At 43.6% G+C, this 20,492-nt stretch overlaps 2 protein-coding genes across 3 annotated transcripts in view; one reads left to right on the top strand and one right to left on the bottom strand.

The window, feature by feature from the left end:
• Positions 1–7,352, top strand: part of ZSWIM7 (zinc finger SWIM-type containing 7) — a 19,477-nt gene extending 12,125 nt beyond the window's left edge. For both annotated transcript variants that reach the window (XM_014589603.2, XM_006153181.3), the window contains exons 4-6: positions 4,432–4,536; positions 6,278–6,397; positions 6,529–7,352. In XM_014589603.2, coding sequence (XP_014445089.1) covers positions 4,432–4,536; positions 6,278–6,394 — 222 coding nt within the window. In that variant the 3' untranslated portion in view covers positions 6,395–6,397; positions 6,529–7,352. The remainder of the gene's footprint in view (positions 1–4,431; positions 4,537–6,277; positions 6,398–6,528) is intronic.
• A 260-nt stretch (positions 7,353–7,612) lies between these two features.
• Positions 7,613–20,492, bottom strand: part of ADORA2B (adenosine A2b receptor) — a 32,394-nt gene continuing 19,514 nt past the window's right edge. Inside the window, exon 2 of the mRNA XM_006153182.3 lies at positions 7,613–9,010. Coding sequence (XP_006153244.1) covers positions 8,347–9,010 — 664 coding nt within the window. The 3' untranslated portion in view covers positions 7,613–8,346. The remainder of the gene's footprint in view (positions 9,011–20,492) is intronic.

Raw genomic sequence — 20,492 nt, forward strand, 5'->3', positions numbered from 1 at the left:
TATATATATATATATATATATATATATATATATAATCAGATAGTGGGCCATGGGGCCAGCAAGTGGCATGGTGGTTAAGATGCTGGACTCTCACATGGTTCAAGTCCCAAACCTAGAGACTTGAAAATCATACCAGGCACGTGTGCGTGTGTGCCCAAAATCCCAGAAGGAGAATGGAGAAGAAGGGACTGCAGCATGGGCATTCCTCTGGGGAGTTATTTCTCACTTTCTTCTCACTGTCTGTCTCTCCAGGGAGTATACACGCCCTGTGGCAAAAACCTAAAAAATAAGATAGATAGTGGGTTAAACTCCAATATGTCTTCCCTGCCTCCCTCCCCCAGTGTAGCTATGTGATACAGTGGTAAATGCAACTGGGCTTAAGAGAAGGGAATCCTATGAATAAAATGAAAATATTGGTGGTGGTGTCCAAAATTTTGTGTCTGGCTTGGGAGGGATAAAGGAGAAGCCATCTGCACTTATGCGTAATCCAGACTATGCTGAAAACTAAGGAAATTCTTCAGCATTTGAATTCTGGTTTATTTACAGCAGACTTCAGAGCTGAGATCATGTCACTTAACTCACTGAGAGACCATGTCAGTAGATTTTTAGGAAGTGAATGACCTGAGAAAAGCCTGCTTGGGCATATAGACATATATTCACTTAGTGAATTAACTTACCATTCATTCCAGTGTGGTGTAACTTCATTGACCTGGCAAAATCTTCATGTGTATATTCATTAAGGAAAATGGGGTAATTAGTATTATGTGCTGCAGTTAAACCTTTTGGAGAGTACTTCCCACTCAAAAGAGACTGCTTATTAGAATTTCTTCTTGGTGCTTATAGGTTAACAGTCAGTTACTTAATTTATTGTTTGTATCTGAGGTGTTTTCTTGGCTAGTGTTTCTATTTTTATGCAACTAAACTACATTACACACTAGTGGGGCCTTCAAGTTTTTCCCACTTAGTTTTGGGTTTTTAGTCTTAGTTCAGTCATCATCATAACACTTGACCTAGACAAGCAGTCTTCCCAACTCTCCTTTAGTTCTCTGACCTAGTAATTAGTGAAAATCTTAAATATTTTGTTTCAAGTATTATTACTGACTTATTTCCCCTCTGAGTAGTCACCATGACTTGTTTAGTGTCTAGTTTTTGTCATTCACATCATACATTGCACGACTTTATTAGTCATAAAAACACTAACTTCCTAGAATTGTGGCCATCAGCTGAATTAAATGAGACTGTAGAAAACTTATATACCCTCAAAGTAACTTTAATGGTTGCATTGTATAGTAATATAGTAAAAATTAGGCTTAATTCAGGAGTTGTATGAGATGATAAAAGTTGAGTCAGACACTACCTTGATTGATACCCAACTAGTTACCTTTCCATAGGTCAAGCCTAATATTCTTACTGTCTTCCAGGCGTGTAATTATTCTAAAGTCACCATGATGTTTCTGTCACCTGAATTGCTTCTTATAATCTTACTTGGTTTACTTAGGGAGGAGGGTGCTTCATTCAGGAGAAGCTAAGTTTTGCTGTGGTCACAATGACCTCAAATCTGAAAGGCCTATAAAAACAAAGGCTTACATCTCATTCATACTCCATATCCATCAAGAATCAGTTGTAGCTCTGCACCAAAACATTTTCACTCAGGGATCCCAAGTGGTGAAGAACTATCTGGAACATTGTAGATCTCATAGCAGAGAGAAAGAGAGAACATAGTACACAACAGTGTTTAACATTTCTGTTCAACTGCTCACATTTTACTGGCTAAAGCAGGTCATGGGTTACTTACCAGCTAATACAGGCTAGCCAGAATTTAATAGGACAAGAATGTATAATCCTTATTCCCGAGAGAGGCACCAAACAAAGGGAATAATAAATACTACAGGTTACCACTGGGAAGTATCTTAAGAAGCTTGGAGCCATCATAAAATAAAACTACTCATGAATGGATGACTATTCACATAGGTCACCCTCCGTAAGAACCTAACTGAAACCATAGTGGACTTGCTCCAAGTGAGGTTCCTACAAAAACAGTCATGGTCTGAGTATCCTCTTTCCTGTGTGTTTCTTTTTTTAAAAGTGCTCTCCTGGGGATAAACATTCCAGACTATGAGTGGAAGAACTAGGGGCAGTTCCTGTAAGAGGAGTTTGTATTTCATTGAAGGGTGAAGGAATTAAATTAGATTATCCTTAAGGTCGATTTCTAATTCTAAACATTTCTGACTTGGTATTTGTCTGATTATTGGGTTCATTAGTGGTCCACTGCCAGATAAGGAACAAACAAATTTAAAATTTACTCTATTTACAGTTATTCATTGCCTCAGGCAGTTGAATATTTTACTTTGAGTCTTAGCCAGCCTTTGAAAGGGTCAGGCAAGGAAAACTTTGTAGAATTTCTCCCCATCCCCAAGCCACCAGGCATTTATAAGTACAGTCCAGGGGGAATTCTGATGGATTCAGGACCTACAAGAAGAAGGAACTGGTGCATCACTCAGAGTAAATGTAGAATCCCAGAGGTGTATTCCTATGTGTTCAAATTTAGGGAGAAAAGACATAGGGGACAACTAAAGGAAGAAGAAATCTAAAGGTTTTTTTCATTGGTAATAGTTTGGAGACCTAAAATTATTCATGTCACTGCTGGATGTTGGTGGGTGTTTCGTAGAATTAAATGGATAACTGCTTTAATGCTCTCCCTTCAGTGTAAGTTTTCCAGACACACTAAGGAAATTCTCTACTGATAGTCAGTGGTATAGGTATAGCAAATGGAGGCAGGTAAGTGGGCTGGAACGTCTTCCCATGTGGCTAACTAGAAAAACCTGATCAGGATAGAAAATTCGCTGTGCAAGGAAATGTAAGCAGATCAGTGGGGGATGTCTAGTTATTTCAGCAATATTTGATATAGCCAATGAGATAAATCAGTGGGCCCAGCCACATTTGATAAAGCCAGTGGGTTGAGAACAATCAGTGGGCTCTGCCAATAATCAACCCACACGACCTAGGTTAAAATTGTAAATCCCACAGAATGCAACTGCTGGGGCCTTTTGAGCAACTCTCTGTCTACTCAGGCTCGCTCCTACCTCTCATGAGTGTACTTTTACTTAATAAGTTACTTTTTTCTTATATTATTTGCTTATTTCATTCAGTTATTTGTCTGAAACACCAAGAACCTGGATATCATCACAGAAGCCATCCTGCAGCATAAGTGATATGTTCATAGTATGTAAAGCCTATGAGAGCAGATATGTAAGAAGTGGCTTTTCAATGCCTAATTTGTAATGGGCTGAAATCTTTATGGGACACAACAGATGTCTTTTACCCAATCATTGGTCATTTTTTTGAAGTCCTGCAATCCCCAAGGAATTCTGTTGATTGGTCAAAAACATATCTAGATGGCTACATCATGTGAGTGACTCACTGGACATGGAGTAGAGCACTTGAAATAAGAGCACTTGAATCTGCGTTCTTTAAGCCTCACCTCTTGCTTCATTCTCTGTGCAGAAGAAAAGGGGAAGACTCCCAGGAGTGCTGACCTTTTAATTCAAAAAAGAAAAAAAGAGTCGAATTTTTATTCAGATTGCCATCTTAGAGCCTAAAACGCATAAAGGCCATGTGGCAAATTCCTAAGTGGTAGTTAGTTGTAAAATAACCCTCAGGACGACTAGTATTGATCCTACATTTCTAGTTTGGAAATGAACTCTAGGAATGAATCTCCCAACAAAAAGCTTCTAGCTGCTTAGTGGTAGAGCAACTTAAACAGTGATTTCTCCAACAAATTTGACAAGTCACACTTTAGATGCATCTTACTTTTCCTTGTACCAGGCCTTTTACTGACCCCATGTATCCTCGGCCGTCCATCCTGCTAGATGAGTGGGCAGAACTGGGCTTTTCCTAAGACCCCTTCCTAAGCAATTGCAGACATCCCTTTTGCAAGGTTCTTTATTTATTCTCCCACTTCTAACTCCTGCCCCACTGCTCACATTTACCTGTTTTCACACATTCTTTAGGTCTGCCATAGAAGCTTTAGAAATGTACACACATGCCGTAAAATACCAAAGGTTAATAAACTTGCAGTAAAATGCAGATGAGAGTTTTCCCCTCCATCTTTTTTTATAGTCAGCCTACAGGTTCTATGAATCAATAGGCATGAGAACAATGTAGTTAGTGTAGATGGTTGCATTAGTCCAAACCCTTCAATTCCATTGTATGAAGTCCTAAAGGGCAGAACACTTAAGAGATAAGAAAGAGGCTACACACTATAGGGAAGAGAAGTTGAATTTTTCCTTTTGTGTAAAACATTAACTGCAATTCTCCCCAGTGCGCTTCGCAGAGCAACTCTTGAGTCCTTAAATAGTAAATTCAAGGGAAAAAAAAACTTTTTTCAGCATACCTTCTGTAGTCTGATCCCATCTGTCCTTTTTTTCCTAGGTACTTGGAAGTTCTGGTAAAACATACACATGTTTGGCATCTTGTCATTACTGTTCGTGTCCTGCATTTGCCTTCTCAGTGCTGCGGAAAAGTGACAGCCTGCTAGTAAGGATGGGGAAAGCTCTTCTCACGGTAGTCAAATCAGGAGAGAAATGACTTGCTCTTCCTTTTTGGTTAAAGAGTTGTACAACAATGAGGATTTTACTACATTTTGAAGCAAATAGTTTGTTGTCCTAGACTTTGGTTAGTCATCTCTCTCGGGTTTAGCCTTCCAAAGTGCCATGTCATTTTTAGAACTACGTCAGTTTCCCACTTTTCTATTTTAAAGGTTAGAGATGACACTTTGGGGAGGACAAGAGTAATCCTAAATGTTGGCACTGGAGAATTAGATGGCCTCCTAAAAATAGGCACTAAACCGATGTGGGTAACTTTGTATATCTGCAACTTCGGCATGACAGGTGTCTTCCCACCACTTTTAAGACAGCCTGGCACTACACTTGACTTTTGCATTGGTCAGGCGTGCCTCTGCTGCTCGTTCTGCTGAAATTTTGCCAATTCTGTCAGAGTTGAGAGCACCAAACAATCAGGACATATGTACTCCCTGTTACAAAAGGAAGGACTACTCTCCTCAGAGCAGAGCAGGTAGCTGTTGTTTAGGTCTTGCCAAAGAAAATAATGGTGTCCATTTCATTCTTCTTTCTTTTACACTGTTAACTTCTTAAACATCTTGAGAACTGGTGGCAGGTTAGGTATCCCTTTGTTTAAGAGGCCATATTCATAGATGATGTGCCAATGATTTATTTCATCTATAAAATGATAGGATTGGACTAGGGGCCCTTCAAGGTTTAATCTGGGGCTGGCCCTGTTGCCTGAAGGTTAAGGGAGCTGGATCCCACATGGCTGACCACACAGTTTAAATTCAAGCCCTAGCAGTTTGAAAAACACATCAGTTGCATGTGTCTGTGCCCTAATTCTTAACAAGGTGGAAAGATGGAGAAGAGATTGTGGCATGACTACACCCCATTGAGGGGTGCTTTCTCTCTCTCCCTCTCTTTGTCTCTGGCAAGTACATGCACTTTATAGCAAATTTTAAAAACAAACTAAACTAAAGCTGTGTTGAGTAACATAAGCTCTAACACAGTGATCTCCCCAGAGATACATACAAGCCAATATAGGGAGAAGTTTTATTATCAAATACCTCCCAACTCCCACCCCAAAAGTACAACATAATGGCTAAGGGAGTAGGTATCAACTCTTAAGTGTACGGTTAAAGGGAGAACAATACCTGTCCTCACAGGGTAGCTATCAGATTTTTAAAAATATTTTTATTTGTTATTATTTAATTTGACAAGAAAAGGAGAGAGACAGTGAGAGAGCAAGCTGCCAGATCCAGGACTCTGTGGTCGGCCATGTGGGAGTCCATCATGCCACCTGCTGGCCCCAGCTATCCAATTTAACTAAGATAGTGAGAAGCACTTTGCAGTATTGTGCCTCAAGGAATATTAGCTGCTGTTGACAGCCTTCTGAAGGCAAGGAAGAAAGAAATATAATTTAGGATTCAAATGAGGAGCATCTATTGGTTTTCATCACAGGTTAGATACCCTTTGTCTGATGGATCTACTATTTCCAAAGCGTCAGGCAAAGTTGGGTCTTCTGTTGTCCCCTCTGACTTCTAGAGAAAATACACTTTTCTCCTCATCCTCTGCTGTTCTTGGGCAGTGAGTTACAGGCTCCGTAATCTATGTTCCCCAGATGTTTCCTGTTAAATATGGTGGTAGTGAAATCTTGGTTAGCCTAGTCAGCTCTGCCTGTTTCTAACAGGCTTGTATGTTTTTTTTAATCACAGTGCAAGCATCTCTTGGCAGTTTATCTTAGTCAAGTTATGAGGACCTGTCAGCAACTAAGTGTCTCTGACAAGCAGTTGACTGACATATTATTGATGGAGAAGAAACAAGAAACATAAAAGGTACAAATTCAGCATCATTATCTTTCAAAATAGAAGTCTCATTAAGAAATGCATTTAACATGTCATGGTTCACATGAAAGAGAAGTGACATGGATTCCCTGGAGACCTACTACTATCTGTTTTCCCTCCAGGACTGCAGGGGGTGCTATGAGTTGGAGCTGTGAGCTGTGGAAATCGTGTGTATGACTGCAAACCCTGTAACATCTTCTCAAGAAAAACCTGAACCAGCCTCTGAGCCTCTTGGGTAAAAAGTGTCCCTGGATAGCATCAAGCATTTTGATGCAACTAAAGTCTAGTACCATGTTCTGTCACAGTTAGATTCTTAAGAGACTGACTTACTAGTAATTTTTTAAAAGGTTGAAGTGGCCAGCCTGAAATAAATGAAGTTTAGATGAACAAGTGTTAGTCTTTTTCTTTGGGTCCAGAAAATTTTTCAGCACCAATACAATATCAGAGCAGAGATGGGCTTTACAGCAGCAAGTGTGAAAAGACTTACAGGTTCTGTTTTTGGTAAGTTTCAAATATCTGTGGTGTTAGTGCCAAAATATTTTAAGTAGGGTGTATTGTTCAAAATGCAACAGGAGAGTTTGCTCTGCATGTATTTCTGAAGTTTGAAACAGGACAAATAAATGAATGGCCCAAAAGTCGTGTCCTGGAAGAAAACTACAAACACTACTAGTGACATTCATTCTGTAGAAGAAAAGGCAAAATAGACACCAGGAAGAGTATTAGAAGGGAAAGATAGGACACTCAGTAGACCCCAAAAGAGAATAAAGGAGAATGATAGACAAAGGTGAAAATGAGACAGATTTCAGCTTAGGATAAGAACTAAAGGTAAAACTGTCCAGAGTAGAAGATGATCCTAGAGGCACAGGAATTTGTCTCGAGTGATTCATAAACCTGCAGCATCCTTCAGGGAGACTGCAGGAGGAACTGAAGAAGTGGACGGACAAAACAGATGATTTTACAGCCTAAGGACCCCCATGCTGTGTAGCCAAAAGCTAAGTTGCTAGTGAATGAATTTGGAGTGAAAGCCCAGTGTTATGTGATTGGTAGAATTGTGTTAAGCTGAGGTACAGCAAATAAAATCTAGGGAGATTTTTCTGCTACTTGGGACATTGAGACTGAGAATAAACTTTTTTTAAAGCAGCCTTCAGGGTTAAATGTAGAAGGTAGATGCAGCTCTGTATAACAAGCCAATGTGGTACCCTAAGCTTGTTTTTTTAAAGGTTTTATTTCACCTAATACATACAGTTATATAATTTGACTTAGTAAAATGTTCATACTTAGATTCCAACAACTTGGTCAATCTTGAACTTGGGAGAGAAACAAAATTCACTGCTAACTCTAGAAGGAAGAAGCTGGTAGAGAAGGAAGCCCACTTCTCCAGTTTCTTCTTCTAGGGTAGTTTTCTGTATAGGGAAAACAGTGGCGCTTAAAATTATCTGATTATTCTACTTAAGAACTTATGAGAATACCATTTCTCTAAATTAATATGCGAGTTTCTTGACTGAGGAACTGTGAATTTTCCTAGTTGCCTTCCCAAGAACAAGTATATATTTTTAGTGCAGTCAACTTTTCTGTTGCCTTTAAGTTAAAAAATGTTTGCATTAAAATAGTTCACAGTGTTTAACAGTAGATAGTTTCAGTCATTTTCTATCATGAATGAGTCAGACTCTTAAAAAAATAAAAGGATTTTTAGAATCCATTTAAGCTGTCAGCATCATCCACACAGTAAGAGCAGCCAACTGGAACCATAAATATATTTGTCAACCTACTAGTAACATGTACATATTGGCTAGATATGTGGTAGCTCCAGGGAAGTACTCAAAGGAGGAACCCCACATGCATGTGAGGTGCAGCTATCTTTCACAAACAGAAATCGGCCACTCGTGTCCTTTTGTTTTATTATGCATTGTGTCTTCTCCTCAAAGAGGCCAGGGCCTAGGTCATAGGCCCACACTCAGGGCAGGCTGTGGTCCGGTCTGTCCATTTCCACTCTTGATATCTGTTTGGCAGAGAATATACCTGGAGATGATTCTGTGAAAAGTATAGCGGAAGTCTCGGTTCCGATAGGCATAGACAATGGGATTGACAACGGAATTGGCATGTGACAGGAGAATGGCCATATTCATTGCCCACTTGGGCTTATCCTTAGCCTGAGCTGGCTGGAAAAGTGTGATACAGTTGATGGCATGCAGTGGTAGCCAGCACAGAGCAAAAATCCCCACAATCATGGCCAGAGACTTGGCTGCGTGGATCTCCCGCTGGAGAATGGTCCTCGAGTGGTCCATCGGTTCTGTGCGCTGCAGCTGCCTGCAGGCCACCATGAAGATCTTGACGTAGATCACCAGCATTATGAGTAGTGGAGGCAGGACACACCCAAAAAAATTGAAATATACCATGTAGCTCATGGGGACCACGTTCTCAAAGAGACACTTCACAAGGCAGCAGCTTTCATTCGCGGCTCCATCCCACGGCTCTGTGCAGTTGTTGGTGGCACTGTCTTTACTGTTCCACCCCAGAAATGGGGTCAGTCCGATGCCAAAAGCAAGGACCCAGAGGATAGCAATGACCCCTCTTGCTCGGGTCCCAGTGACCAAACTTTTATACCTGTTCAAAAGAACATCATCTGTTATAGTAGGTTTACAGTAGTCTGCAACCAGAGTCTCAGACCCCACCTCTGCTTTTGTTCCACGGCCCTTTAGCCCTGATAGCTTCTAAAGTCCACCCCTCCAGGGCATCACAGCCTTTACTTCTCAATACTAAAGATATGCATGCAGGTATGAGCAGCTTTGTTCTGTCAAGGTCAGTAAGATTTTCATTCTTGACTTAGTAACTCATTTCTGTGCAGTGGCAGTGACAAAGGATAGTCAATGAAGAGAGATGGAGTAGGATTATTTTCTCATTACCTAGATCCTGACCTTTGAGTCTGGTTCATCTGTAAGTCACTGTTAGAGATAGTTGAGATACACCAGTGAGCAAACACAAAAATTCCTGCCACGTTTTAAGAGACACATTACAGCAGACATAAACAACAGAAATATAAACAACAAACATAAGTTAATAGATCGTATGAAGATGTGTGGGTTAGGGAAAACAAAACAAAAGCTGGGCTTGTATGCCTCAAATCCCAACAGGATGGAGAAATGGAAGAGAAGGAATTGGGGTATGACCATACCCCACTGGGGTTACTTTCTTCCTCTCTCTCTCTCTCTCTCTCTTTCTCTGCCAAGCACACACACACACTGGCAATTGAAAAAGTTGAGTAAGGAAGATCAGGCATGGCCAGGGACTGGTTTTAAAGAGGTTAGTCAAGGGAGGCTTCATTGATAGGGTGACATTTAAACAAAGGCCTGAGGAAGTAAGCACTGGAGCCCTTTCTGAGTCAGGCAGCACTTCCTGTGACAAGAATCTTTCTGGTCACCCACAAATAACACAAGAGATTTGTCTTGAACTATGGGCACAATAATTTCTGAATACCTCAGCACACTGATGGAGAATGAGAGTTCTGGCATCACCTCTGGCTATAGAGACATGCTAGTAGCAGAACTAATAAAAATAGAAAATCTTAGACTTGTTGGGGCCAGCAGGTGGCATGGTGGTTAAGGTACTGGACTCCCACCTGACTGGCCATGGTTTGAGTCCCAGTCCTGGTGGCATACTATCTCACTTTCCATCTCTCTCCCCCAGGTGAGCACATATGCACTATAGCAGATTTTTAAAATAATAAATATAAAAATTATTTCTTTTACATTTTATTTAGTGATTTTCAAACCATTCAACTATTTAAAATCACTAGAAACGTTAACATGCTTGTTGGACATTTTGATATAAGCTATTTTGATATAAGCTATTAATAATTGGTCCTTTTTTATTTATACAATATATAAATAGTCTATAGCTAGACTAGTTTGTAACAAAGATAAAAGCTATTAATCTTTGGTCCATTATATATTTATGTATTTTATTTATACAGTATATAATTGAATTAACTCAGTGTAGTGTATTCAGCAAATGACAAAAATTTTCCTGTAATCTCTGGGAGGAAAACTAATTTCATTGCTACCTTAGCACTTGTCTGTGGAAAGTGTCCAATTTCCTTTGCCGGCAGGATAAAGCCCATAGTCCCTCCAGGTCTGACCAGTGGCTCCTTTCTGGCTCATGTTGCTCTTTTTTTTTTTTTTTTTTTTTTTTTTTTAAGAATTATCCTAGCCCCTCATGTTGCTCTTATCATTGGACAAAACACCAGTTCCTCTCAAAGGTCATCTCCTTTCCTGGTTGTCTCTTAAGCAGAAGTGGTCATTGCCACTCTCTGCCCCCACTTGCACACTTGTCATAGGGCCTCTTTGTTACATGCGCTTTCGCTCAACAGTTGAGTTGTCAGAGAAGTCATGACGTATTTCTTGTTTGGTTTTTTTTTTTAATGTGTCATGACTTTTCTGACAACCCAACAGAATGCCATATCTGAAGGAGTGGGGCATTATTTCTTTGTATGGGTAGTCTCAAGATCTAGCACAGTCCCTAACAAATAGTAGGTTCTTAGTAATATGGTCATTACGAATATATTTGTCATTTGTTATCTGATTTATCAAACAACTTTAGGAATACTAGGAATACTTGAGTCTGTGGCCTGGACAGGCAGGAGAACTAGTGCAGTCTGCTGAGGATGCTGAGGAAGTTAACTCGGGCGCTGCCTCATAATTTACAGCAATCTCTAATCTTCTTTTTTTTTTTTAAAGATTTATTTTCAGTGTTTAATTTAACCAGAGAGAAAGAGAAATCAAGCCACCAGATCTGGGACTTGAACCATGGTTGGCCATGTGGACGTCCAGCACCTTAACCACCATGCCAACTGCCAGCCCCATGATCTCTAATCTTTTCTGCTCCCCATCAGAGCATCTCTCAGCAACAGGCAGCTGAATTGTAGGGCCTTTACTATAGACCACCTGCTAGGCTTAGCTGCTCACTGAATTTTTCTTGGCCAGTGACTCCATCTGTTTGTATACCCTTTCTACTTCCATCTTCACTCAGGAATGTAAAGAAATTAAAATATTATTCCTTGCTGCTATCTCACCAGAGATGTGAGGAACACTGTGAGCACCTGCAGGGAAATAGGAAGCCTCCTGAAGGCCAAGCACTTAGAATCACAGCTCTTGGGATCTATGAGGTAGTCTTTTCCACAGCCGTGCCCTAATTGGTTCGTGGGATTCAACTGATTACAGGTCAGCCCTAAAGAATGAGTTATCATCAGGGTAAGCAAATCATGGCACGTCCATTCTCTTTGGTGATTGGTCTGAGGTGGATACATGAAGGGTTTCTGGCCAAAGTTACCTTTATAAAAGTAAAGTCTGCTAGAGAACCTCCCAGAAAGATTCTATTGCTGATAAGAGGAGAGACCCTTGAGCAGAACTCTGCCCTATGCTGATCCCTTTCTGCTTTTGATGCTCTTGTGGGGGCTGTGATACCTGGGGCTATGATACCTAGAGCTTCAGCAGCCATCTTGTGACTGTGAGGGACAAACCTGAAGACAGTCAGTTGCACAGTAGAAGGACGAGATCAGGTCCTTGATGGCGTCTTTGAACCTCCCCTCACCCTCCAGACCCAACCTAGAACCATCATGGCTCCAAATCCTTGTTTCAAGAGATAATTAAATGTCTTGATTGCTTATACCACTGTTAAGTACTCTGTTACCTGCAGCCCAAAGCATACAAATCAGGGGCACGTTTATCTTTTCTATTCTAGTCCCTCTTACTTCACAAATGAGGAAACAAAGTCTCAGAGTGATAAAGCCCACACACAGCCAAAGGCCAGAAGCTGAGTCAGGCCTTACAGTCGTGTGCTTCTTGCACTGCCCAAGGTGTGTCTCACTTTGATTTATTTTATTTATTTATTTATTTATTTTTAAAATCATGATATGTGGAGAACTTTGTACAAAGAGGGCTTGTGGAAGTGGCTTCCCACTAGAGCTCAGAACAACTGGAATCCACCCAAAACTGCTGGATCCTACACGTGTAAAAAATGACTTTTATGCCACGTTGTCTTGGGTAAGGAAAAGCAGCTTATTCCAGCAGGGAAGCAGCTGGTCACAGCTTCTCCATGAATCCTCATCACTGCCTCTCTTCCCTGTTGGTCCATTCATTATTTGATTCAGAAAGTCCTTCCTTTGTACCATATATTCTTCTAGGCATTGGAAACAGAATCTTTGCCCTCAGGGAACATAAGCAAATGGAAGAGACAGGAAAAAAATCACACAAATATGTAATTGTGAGCTGGAATGGGTTCAGCTATACCAAAATGAACAGGATGCAATGATAAAAAAAAAGAGAGAGACTTGGATTCAGGATGCCAGGGAAAACCTCCCTTAAGCAGAAAGCTAAAGGTTGGGGAGTGACATTTTTGAAAAGTTGAGAGAAATTCGAGGCAGAGAGAACAGAATGTGCTAAGAAAACTAAGACCTTCCAGCAGGAAAGAATGCTATCTCCCTGAAGAAGCAAAAGGGAATGTGAGTGAGACTAACATGAGGCCGGGGGCCAGTTCATAGGCCACAAGGAGCCGCTGAAGGCTGTGAAGGGGTAGCACTGACATGTTTCATAAAGTTCACCCAGCCACACCACGGCAGCGAGAAAAGGAGCAGAGATCTATTAAACTATTTTGGGGGACCAGCAGTTAGCATAATGGCTATGTCGCTGAACTCCCACGTAGTCAACAGCAGTTTGAATCCCGGACCCAGTGGCTTAAACTTACTCTGAGCGTGTGTGCGTGTGTGCTCAAGATCCTGAGAGGAGAATGGAGGAGAAGAGATTGCGGTGTGGCCATCCCCCCTGGGGGGTGATTTCTTGCTTTCTGTCTGTCTGTCTCTGGAGAGCGCATGCACCCTGTAGCAAAAACCTCTAAAAAAAAAAGAAAGAGTGCAAATGGATGTATACGTTGCAGGTAGAACCACTAGGTCTTGAAAGACAGAGAATCAAGGATTAAGGGAGGGGTGGACCGCAAGGAAATTACCTCAATAGAAAAGTGGATGTTAATATAAGAGAAAATAATCAGTAGAGAGAGAAGTTCCGGGGGTGGGGAGGACAGATTATAAAGGAATCTGAGAATCTCAGGTTGGAGCACGCGAGGTCCAGGCACATGTGGAGGACATCTCAGCTGGGCAGAGAACAGGAGAATGGGACCAGTGCAGAGAGGATGAAGGTTGCATGCTGAGCAGAAGACAGGGCACATCTCCTTTGAGAGCTGCCATTACCTCAGAGAAGGACGCAGAAAGTCATCCGCTGAGGGAAACAGGCCGGGATACCGGAGTGGTTGGGAGTGGGAAGGGGGCTTACTAGGAAATGTAGTGGGATGGCCTCTGTGGTCTTGATGGGGCTGCAGCTTTTGTTATCAAAAAGGTGGGTAGGCTGGGACCATGGAGGTAGGAGCTGAGGCAGAGTGAAAACACAGACCAGGATGTGGAACACTCAAGCTGGGTGGGCAGCAAAAGCTCCAGGAACAATGACAGCAGTTGGCGGGGAGCTGGGGGTTATATCCAACAATGGGAACTTTCCACCTGTGGGTCTTCGCAGCGAGGAGTGGGGAGTACTCTGGAAAGGAGGATAAAGAGACTGTTCCAGCCTGTTCCCACCTGAGGCCCAGGGAGTAAGTGGCAGTAAGGGAAGCAGCATCCCTGGGGGTGAGGCAGGTCTCATTGAAGGCGAGAGGGCAGAGGGAGCATCGAGTGGAGTCTGAGCACATGGGGACATGGGGGCATTAGCGCAGCACAGGGACAGAGAGGTGGGACTTGGAGTCCAGTAAGCCAAGAGGATACATAGAACATTGTGGGCTTGAAAATTAATGGAGTAATTTTCTAAGGGCCTGAAATACTGAGGTGAAGATAAAATATACAACCCATGTCTCCATTTTCTTTTTCTTTTTTTTCTTTTTCTTTCTTTTTTTTTTTTTCTTTTTTGAGATTTTTGCTGTAGGGCACATGCACTTGCCAGAGAGACAGACAGTGAGAAATCACCCCCCACCCGGGGGGGATGGCCACGCTGCAACCCCTTCCACATACTCTGGGATTTTGGGAAAGCACACACACGTGCCCAGCATGAGTTTCAAGCTGCTGGGTCCGGGACTTGAACCACAGTTGGCCATGTGGGAGTCCAGTGATGTAATCGTTATGCTATCTGTTGGTCCCCATATTTATTTTTTTAAGTTGCCAGATAGTGTATGCACTTGCCAGAGAGAGAGAGAGACAAAGAGGGAGCATAAGAAAGCACCCCTGAGTGGGGTGTGGTCAAGGCACAATCATTTTCCTCCATTTCACCATTCTGTCAGGATTTGAGGCATGCATGCATACGTGCCTGGTAGGTGGGTTAGTTGGTTGGTCAGTCTGTCTGTCTGTCTTTTTGATTTGGTCAGAGGGCACATTTGCTCAGTAGGTACGGAAGGAAGAGATGGGAAAAGAGAAAGCATCAACCACCCATGGGGAATGATCATGCTGCAGTCCCTTCTCCAGCTCTCCCTCCTCTGGGGATTCTGGGTGCACGCACACATGACACACCACACACCAGGCATTTCTCAAGCCAGCAGGTTTGGAACTCAAACCACAGTTGGCTATGTGGGATCCAGCCACCTTAACCCCATCCCACTGACTTGCCCCCAAGGTGGATTTTTTAAGCTTTCAAGGACCAGAATTCAAACAGCAGTCAGCCATGTGGATCCAGCTCCCAAAGCACAGCACTCTGCTGTCAGACTACAGGGCCAGCCCTCCGTGCTATCTTTAATATATCAATCATACCTGAAACTTTGAAAAGAAAAATAAGAGTTTGTTCATTTCTCCATCTAAAATAAGTTCTCCTTCCTAGTTTCTCCCTAACTGGCAGATAGTTTCCATGCTACCAGACTTTGAATCACAACCAAACACCATGCTCTCGAGAGAGATGCTGGCAGACCCTCTTCCCCCACCACCCAGAACGCTGACGGCATGGTGCTGTCAGTGCACAGGCATCCACTCTTTGGCCAGCACTACCTATGTGCCTACACGTCTTGTCAAACCACACCTCCAGAGGTGAGAGCTGCTACCCCAATTTACAGGTGTGGAAACTGGGACTCGGCGAGGTTAAATGTGTCTGCTGCCAGGATACAAACCCATCTAATCTGATTGGACTTCTACCCAAAGTGATCAAGTCCCTGTTTAGGAATTTTCAGCTCTGCAGTGCTCCTCTCACACAAGTCCCAGCTCCCGGTTCTGGCCACCTAGCCATGGGTTGGACACGCCTTCCCTTGCCAGTGCTGCCTGCCAGTTCCAAGGAGTCTCCACACAGTGCAGGCACGCAGCAATTGGAGATCTGAGGGAGGGGCCTCTGCTACCCTCTTGGGAGGCAGTCCTAAAGGGTGGCAAAGAAAGACATGTGCTTTTTATCCTGTTAAAGGGCATAACCAAGCTCCACAGGCCCTGCCTCTACAGGGAAAAGGTCTGGATTCCAAAGATAAGAACATTTAGTACTGGGGCTCTAGCTCCATGATGGCATGGCGGCTGCCCTCCACAAGACACACACACCCGGGCCCAGGCACACAGTAGGAGATAGCCAAGGGTGCCTTGGGAAGCAGGCACCAAGCAGGGCCCTGGAAGGGATGGCCCAGGGTCTCGCATCTTACGAAGGCTCTGGTAACCTCCTGCCATGTCCTTTCATTCCCCACTTCTAGCTGTGCCTCCCTCCTTGCCCTGAAAGCCTGCCCACCACCACCACCTCCCACCCCTGCTCCTTGCTAAGGACTTCATGCCTCTCTGCACCAGTGGCTCTCAGAATATCCTCAAGTCTACACGTGCGTGTCTGTCTCCCCAAATCATCCTGAAAGGCATGGGCCATGTCCTATTGTTTGTGGGCCCCCCACACCAGTGGCTGCTCTGCAGCGGAGGGCCTGAGTACAGCAGTGAGGCCAGGGGTGCAGGACGGCTGCCCCAAGTGTAGGAGAGCAAATTACAGGCAGCAGAAAAGTAGACACAGGAAACACAGGCAGCTTTATTATTCCAAACAAGGCAGAAACAATTCCAGCCTTTGCAGGCCCACACAAAGGGGGTGTTCTGGGAAAGTCTGCACTCTTGGAAATAGTTCTGCCCCACCGCTGTGTATGGAGCTGTGCTCTGATCCATCCATTCTCCTTATAAGGAACTCATTAGCTAAGGAGATTGATAGACAAACAGTCACATGGAGGGAATCAACAAAAGGGAACAGTGTGAACACTGAGGTTACATAATGAAGGGGTGCGCCAAGGCCTGCATAACAAGTGCTGGCCTATTTCTGGGACAGGGTCTCCTGCACTGGCTCTGCAGCCCTCAGCTCAACACAGGCTGAGCAATCAGTCTGCAGCTCTCACAGTGCTCCGCATTTAGATCCTCCAGGGCAGCTACCCTGGGCATGACGTGGAGCTTGGCCAGGCCAGCCAGGTCCTGGAGACCCTGAGCTCACAGCCAGAGGCTGCAGAACCCACCTCGACCTGCAGCTGAGACTTTCAGTATAGATACAACGCTCCTAAAAGCACTTTATAAATGCAGATTGCTAAGGAAATGCATGCAGAGTTCTACTCCTTCTTAAAATGGTTTATTGTTCGTTGAAGGGCTTTTTCCTTTTTTCTTTTTTGTTTTGTTGTTTTTGAGAGGTTTTTGCTATAGGGAGCATGTGCTCACCAGAAAGATAGAGACAGAGATAGAAAGCGAGAAATCACCCCTCAGGGGGGATGGCCACGTGACAATCTCTTCTCCATTCTCCCCTTGGGATCTTGGGCATGCACGCACATGCGCCCGGCGTGAGTTTAAGCCACTGGGTCCAGGACTTGAACTGCAGTCGGCTATATGGGAGTTCAGTGACATAGCCATTACACTAACTGCTGGTCCCCAGGGCTTTTGCTTTATATTCCGTCTCACTCAAAAGTTTCATTCCTGTGTAAATACCAATATTTCAACTATAAAGCACTGTATACATTCTTAGTAAACCTCACAGTCTCTAAAATTGCACACAAATAACAGGACTTATAAAAAATGGGGTTAGGACAGACCATTCAAAACCTCTAAAATTTTGTTAGTAGAACAAGAACAAAATCACTTGGACCACCCAAGCTAGAGGCTGCCACAGTGGAAATTAAAAATGCACTAAAAGTCTAATGGAAATCCTGGCAAAACTTTCATTAAAGCAAGGCTGACAGGTTCCAAGACAGAACAGAGAGATGAAAGGAGTTCTGAGCCAGAGGACTGTTAATAAGTTGGGCACAGGGACAGTGTAGCCTGTGACAGCCAAGATCCGGACAGGCTGAGGAAGGAGTGCCTGCCACAGGCACGTTTTTTATTCTTGCTCCTGAGAGCCCACAGGGGCGCCTGCTACACACAGTCAAACCGAGGGCTTTTCCCTTTCCTACCAGAGACTGTCATTCTCCTCCCACGATTCCACCTCCTTTGCCTAGGCAAACTCACAGATGAACCAAAGCAACGTCTGCGTTATTCCAACATCCTTCCCAGATTTACCTGCCACATATGAACCAATTCCCATTACAGACATCTTCATGTAAATAGAGCATGCACCAAAGTATGGCACCACGCTCCCACGGTACCCCACAACTGCCCAGGAGACCCCTCCCGGGTACTGGCCACATAACTGTATTTCCTGTCTCCTCCCATTGAATGACCAGCTCCTGGATGGTAGGAGCTACCTGCTCACTGTTGTATCTAAAACACCTAACAGTGTCTGGCAAGTCAAGGTTGAAAAAGCCTGAATCTCTAAGAAAGGAACCAATTCTGCCTTCTTAATCATATGTATGTGTTTAGCATCAGTTGGTTAACTCGGAACAGCAAGGGTATGTGGTTTGAGCTTTAGCTTCTAGACCACAAGTGTTTGCCTCCCATTTTTCACATTTCCCCCAGAACAAAACCAAAAAGGTTTGGTTTTGTTTTTTTGGGGGGAGGTTTTTGCTTGCTGTGTGCTTGCTGGAAAGAGAGAGACACTGAGAGGGAAAGTAAGAAATCACCACCCATGGGGAATGGCCACACCACAATCTCTTCTCCATTCTCCTCCCAGGATTTGAGAGGCCTGCACGCACACATGCCCAGTGTGATTTTTAAGCCACCAGGTCCAGGACTCGAACCACAGTTAGCCATGTGGGAGTCCAGCAACATAACTGCTACACTATCTGCTGGCCCCTCAAAGGGTTTCTTTTTTTTTCCTCAGGTAGTTTGTTTTGTTTTTTTTTTATTTTGGACAGGTTTTTTGCTATAGGGCACATACGATCACCAGAAAGATAGAGAGAGACAGACAGAGAGACAGAAAGCAAGAAATCAGCCCCCACAGGGGATGGCCACGCCGCAGTCCCTTCTCCTCCATTCTCCTCTTGGGATCTTGGGCATGCTCGCACATGCACCCGGCATGAGTTTAAGCCACTGAGTCCAGGACTCAAACCACGGTCGACTACATGGAAATCCAGCGACATAGCCATTACACCAACTGCTGGTCCCCCAAAGGGTTTTTAAAAAGTATTTGTAAACAAGGACCAGATGGCATAATGGATACTTACGTCACTGGACTCCCACATAGTTGACCTCAGTTCAAGTCCAGGACCTGGCAGCTTAAAACTCATGGCAGGTGCATGTACGTGCATGCCCAAAATCCTGAGAGGACAATGGAGGAGAAGGGGTTGCAGCATGGCCATTCCCCCTGTGGAGTGATTTCTCACTTTCTGTCTCTATCTTTCTGGCAAATGCATGTGCCCTGTGGCAAAAATCTCTCTCTAAAACAAAACAAAAAAAGACATGCTGGGAGAGTCAAGCCCGTGACCTGGTGGTAATAGTGGCTGGTTCATTCTCACATGGCAGACCACATAGTTCAAGTCCCAGACCTGGCAGCTAAGGAAATGGTCCACACAGCGTGCATGCATGCCCAAAATCCTAAAAAGGAGGGAGAAATGGAGAATGGCTTGTACCATGACCACATCCCATGGGGATGCTTTCTCACTTTCCCTGTCTCTCTCTGGTGAATGCACGTGCTCTCTGGCAGTTGTTTTGTTTTGTTTTTTAAAGAAAAAAAAAAGCACACTGGGCCCTTGTGCATGTGTGCCCCAAATCCTGACAGGATGGAGAAATGGAAAAGGGACTATGGCATAACCATGCCCTGTTGGGAGGTGCTTTCTCGCTTTCCCCTCTTGCTGGTGTGCACATGGGTCCTCTAGCAAAAACAAAACATAACAAAAAAACTTTCCCACAAAGAAGATTTAAGACAAAGATGACATACGCTTACAAATTCCACCAAACCTTTTAGGAAGAAGTAAAACTATTCTTGTTGATAGAAAAAGAGTAGATACGATTTATTTTTCTTACATGAAGTTCAGGTCTAGGAGTGGGAGGAAGGCATCTCTCTGCCAACTGTGGTAAACGCACTGAAGCCACCCTGCCTGTCTCTGCAGAACGTCATGGCTACAGGCCAGTCACAGGAAAGGCCAGTACTGCCTGCCCCTAGGTAACGAGGTATGGTCACCAGAGTTCTTCCCAGGCCTGGGTCCTCAACCACTAAACTAAGTTCAGACACGTGGCTCCCTCTTTTTCCCAATTTAATTAGTAGTATCTTGTGGGAGATATTTTGAGACATGGTGAATATTTTACTCCTCACCAAACTTTCACCCATGACTGACCGACTTGGTGATTTCTGCCTAAGTCCATTATTACTATGACAGACGCCAAATAGTGATTTCTTTCACTCAGTCATTCCTTCTCATTAACGAGATGGCATTCTACTATAAGCAAGAGTTCTTGCAACTCATTATTTTTTTTAAATAAAATCTTGGGGCCAGCAGATGGCGTGCAGGTTAAAGCAGTTGCATCCCACATGGCCAACTTCATGGTTCGAGTCCCAGACTCAGCGGCTTGAAAATCACACTGGTGTGTGCGTATGCGTGCCCAACATACCAAGAGAAGAATGGAGAAGAGACTGGCAGGGTTATCTCCTCTGGGGAGTGATTTCTTACTTTCCCTCTCTTCAACAAGCACATGTACCCTATAGCAAAACTAAAAATTAAATCTCCTAGCCCTGTTTAGTTCTGGGGCCCAGAGGAAATGATACTCCAGCAGCAATGA

The sequence above is a fragment of the Tupaia chinensis genome, unplaced genomic scaffold (assembly GCF_000334495.1).
Source record: "Tupaia chinensis unplaced genomic scaffold, TupChi_1.0 Scaffold000365_1, whole genome shotgun sequence".
In the NCBI taxonomy this organism is placed as follows: domain Eukaryota; kingdom Metazoa; phylum Chordata; class Mammalia; order Scandentia; family Tupaiidae; genus Tupaia; species Tupaia belangeri.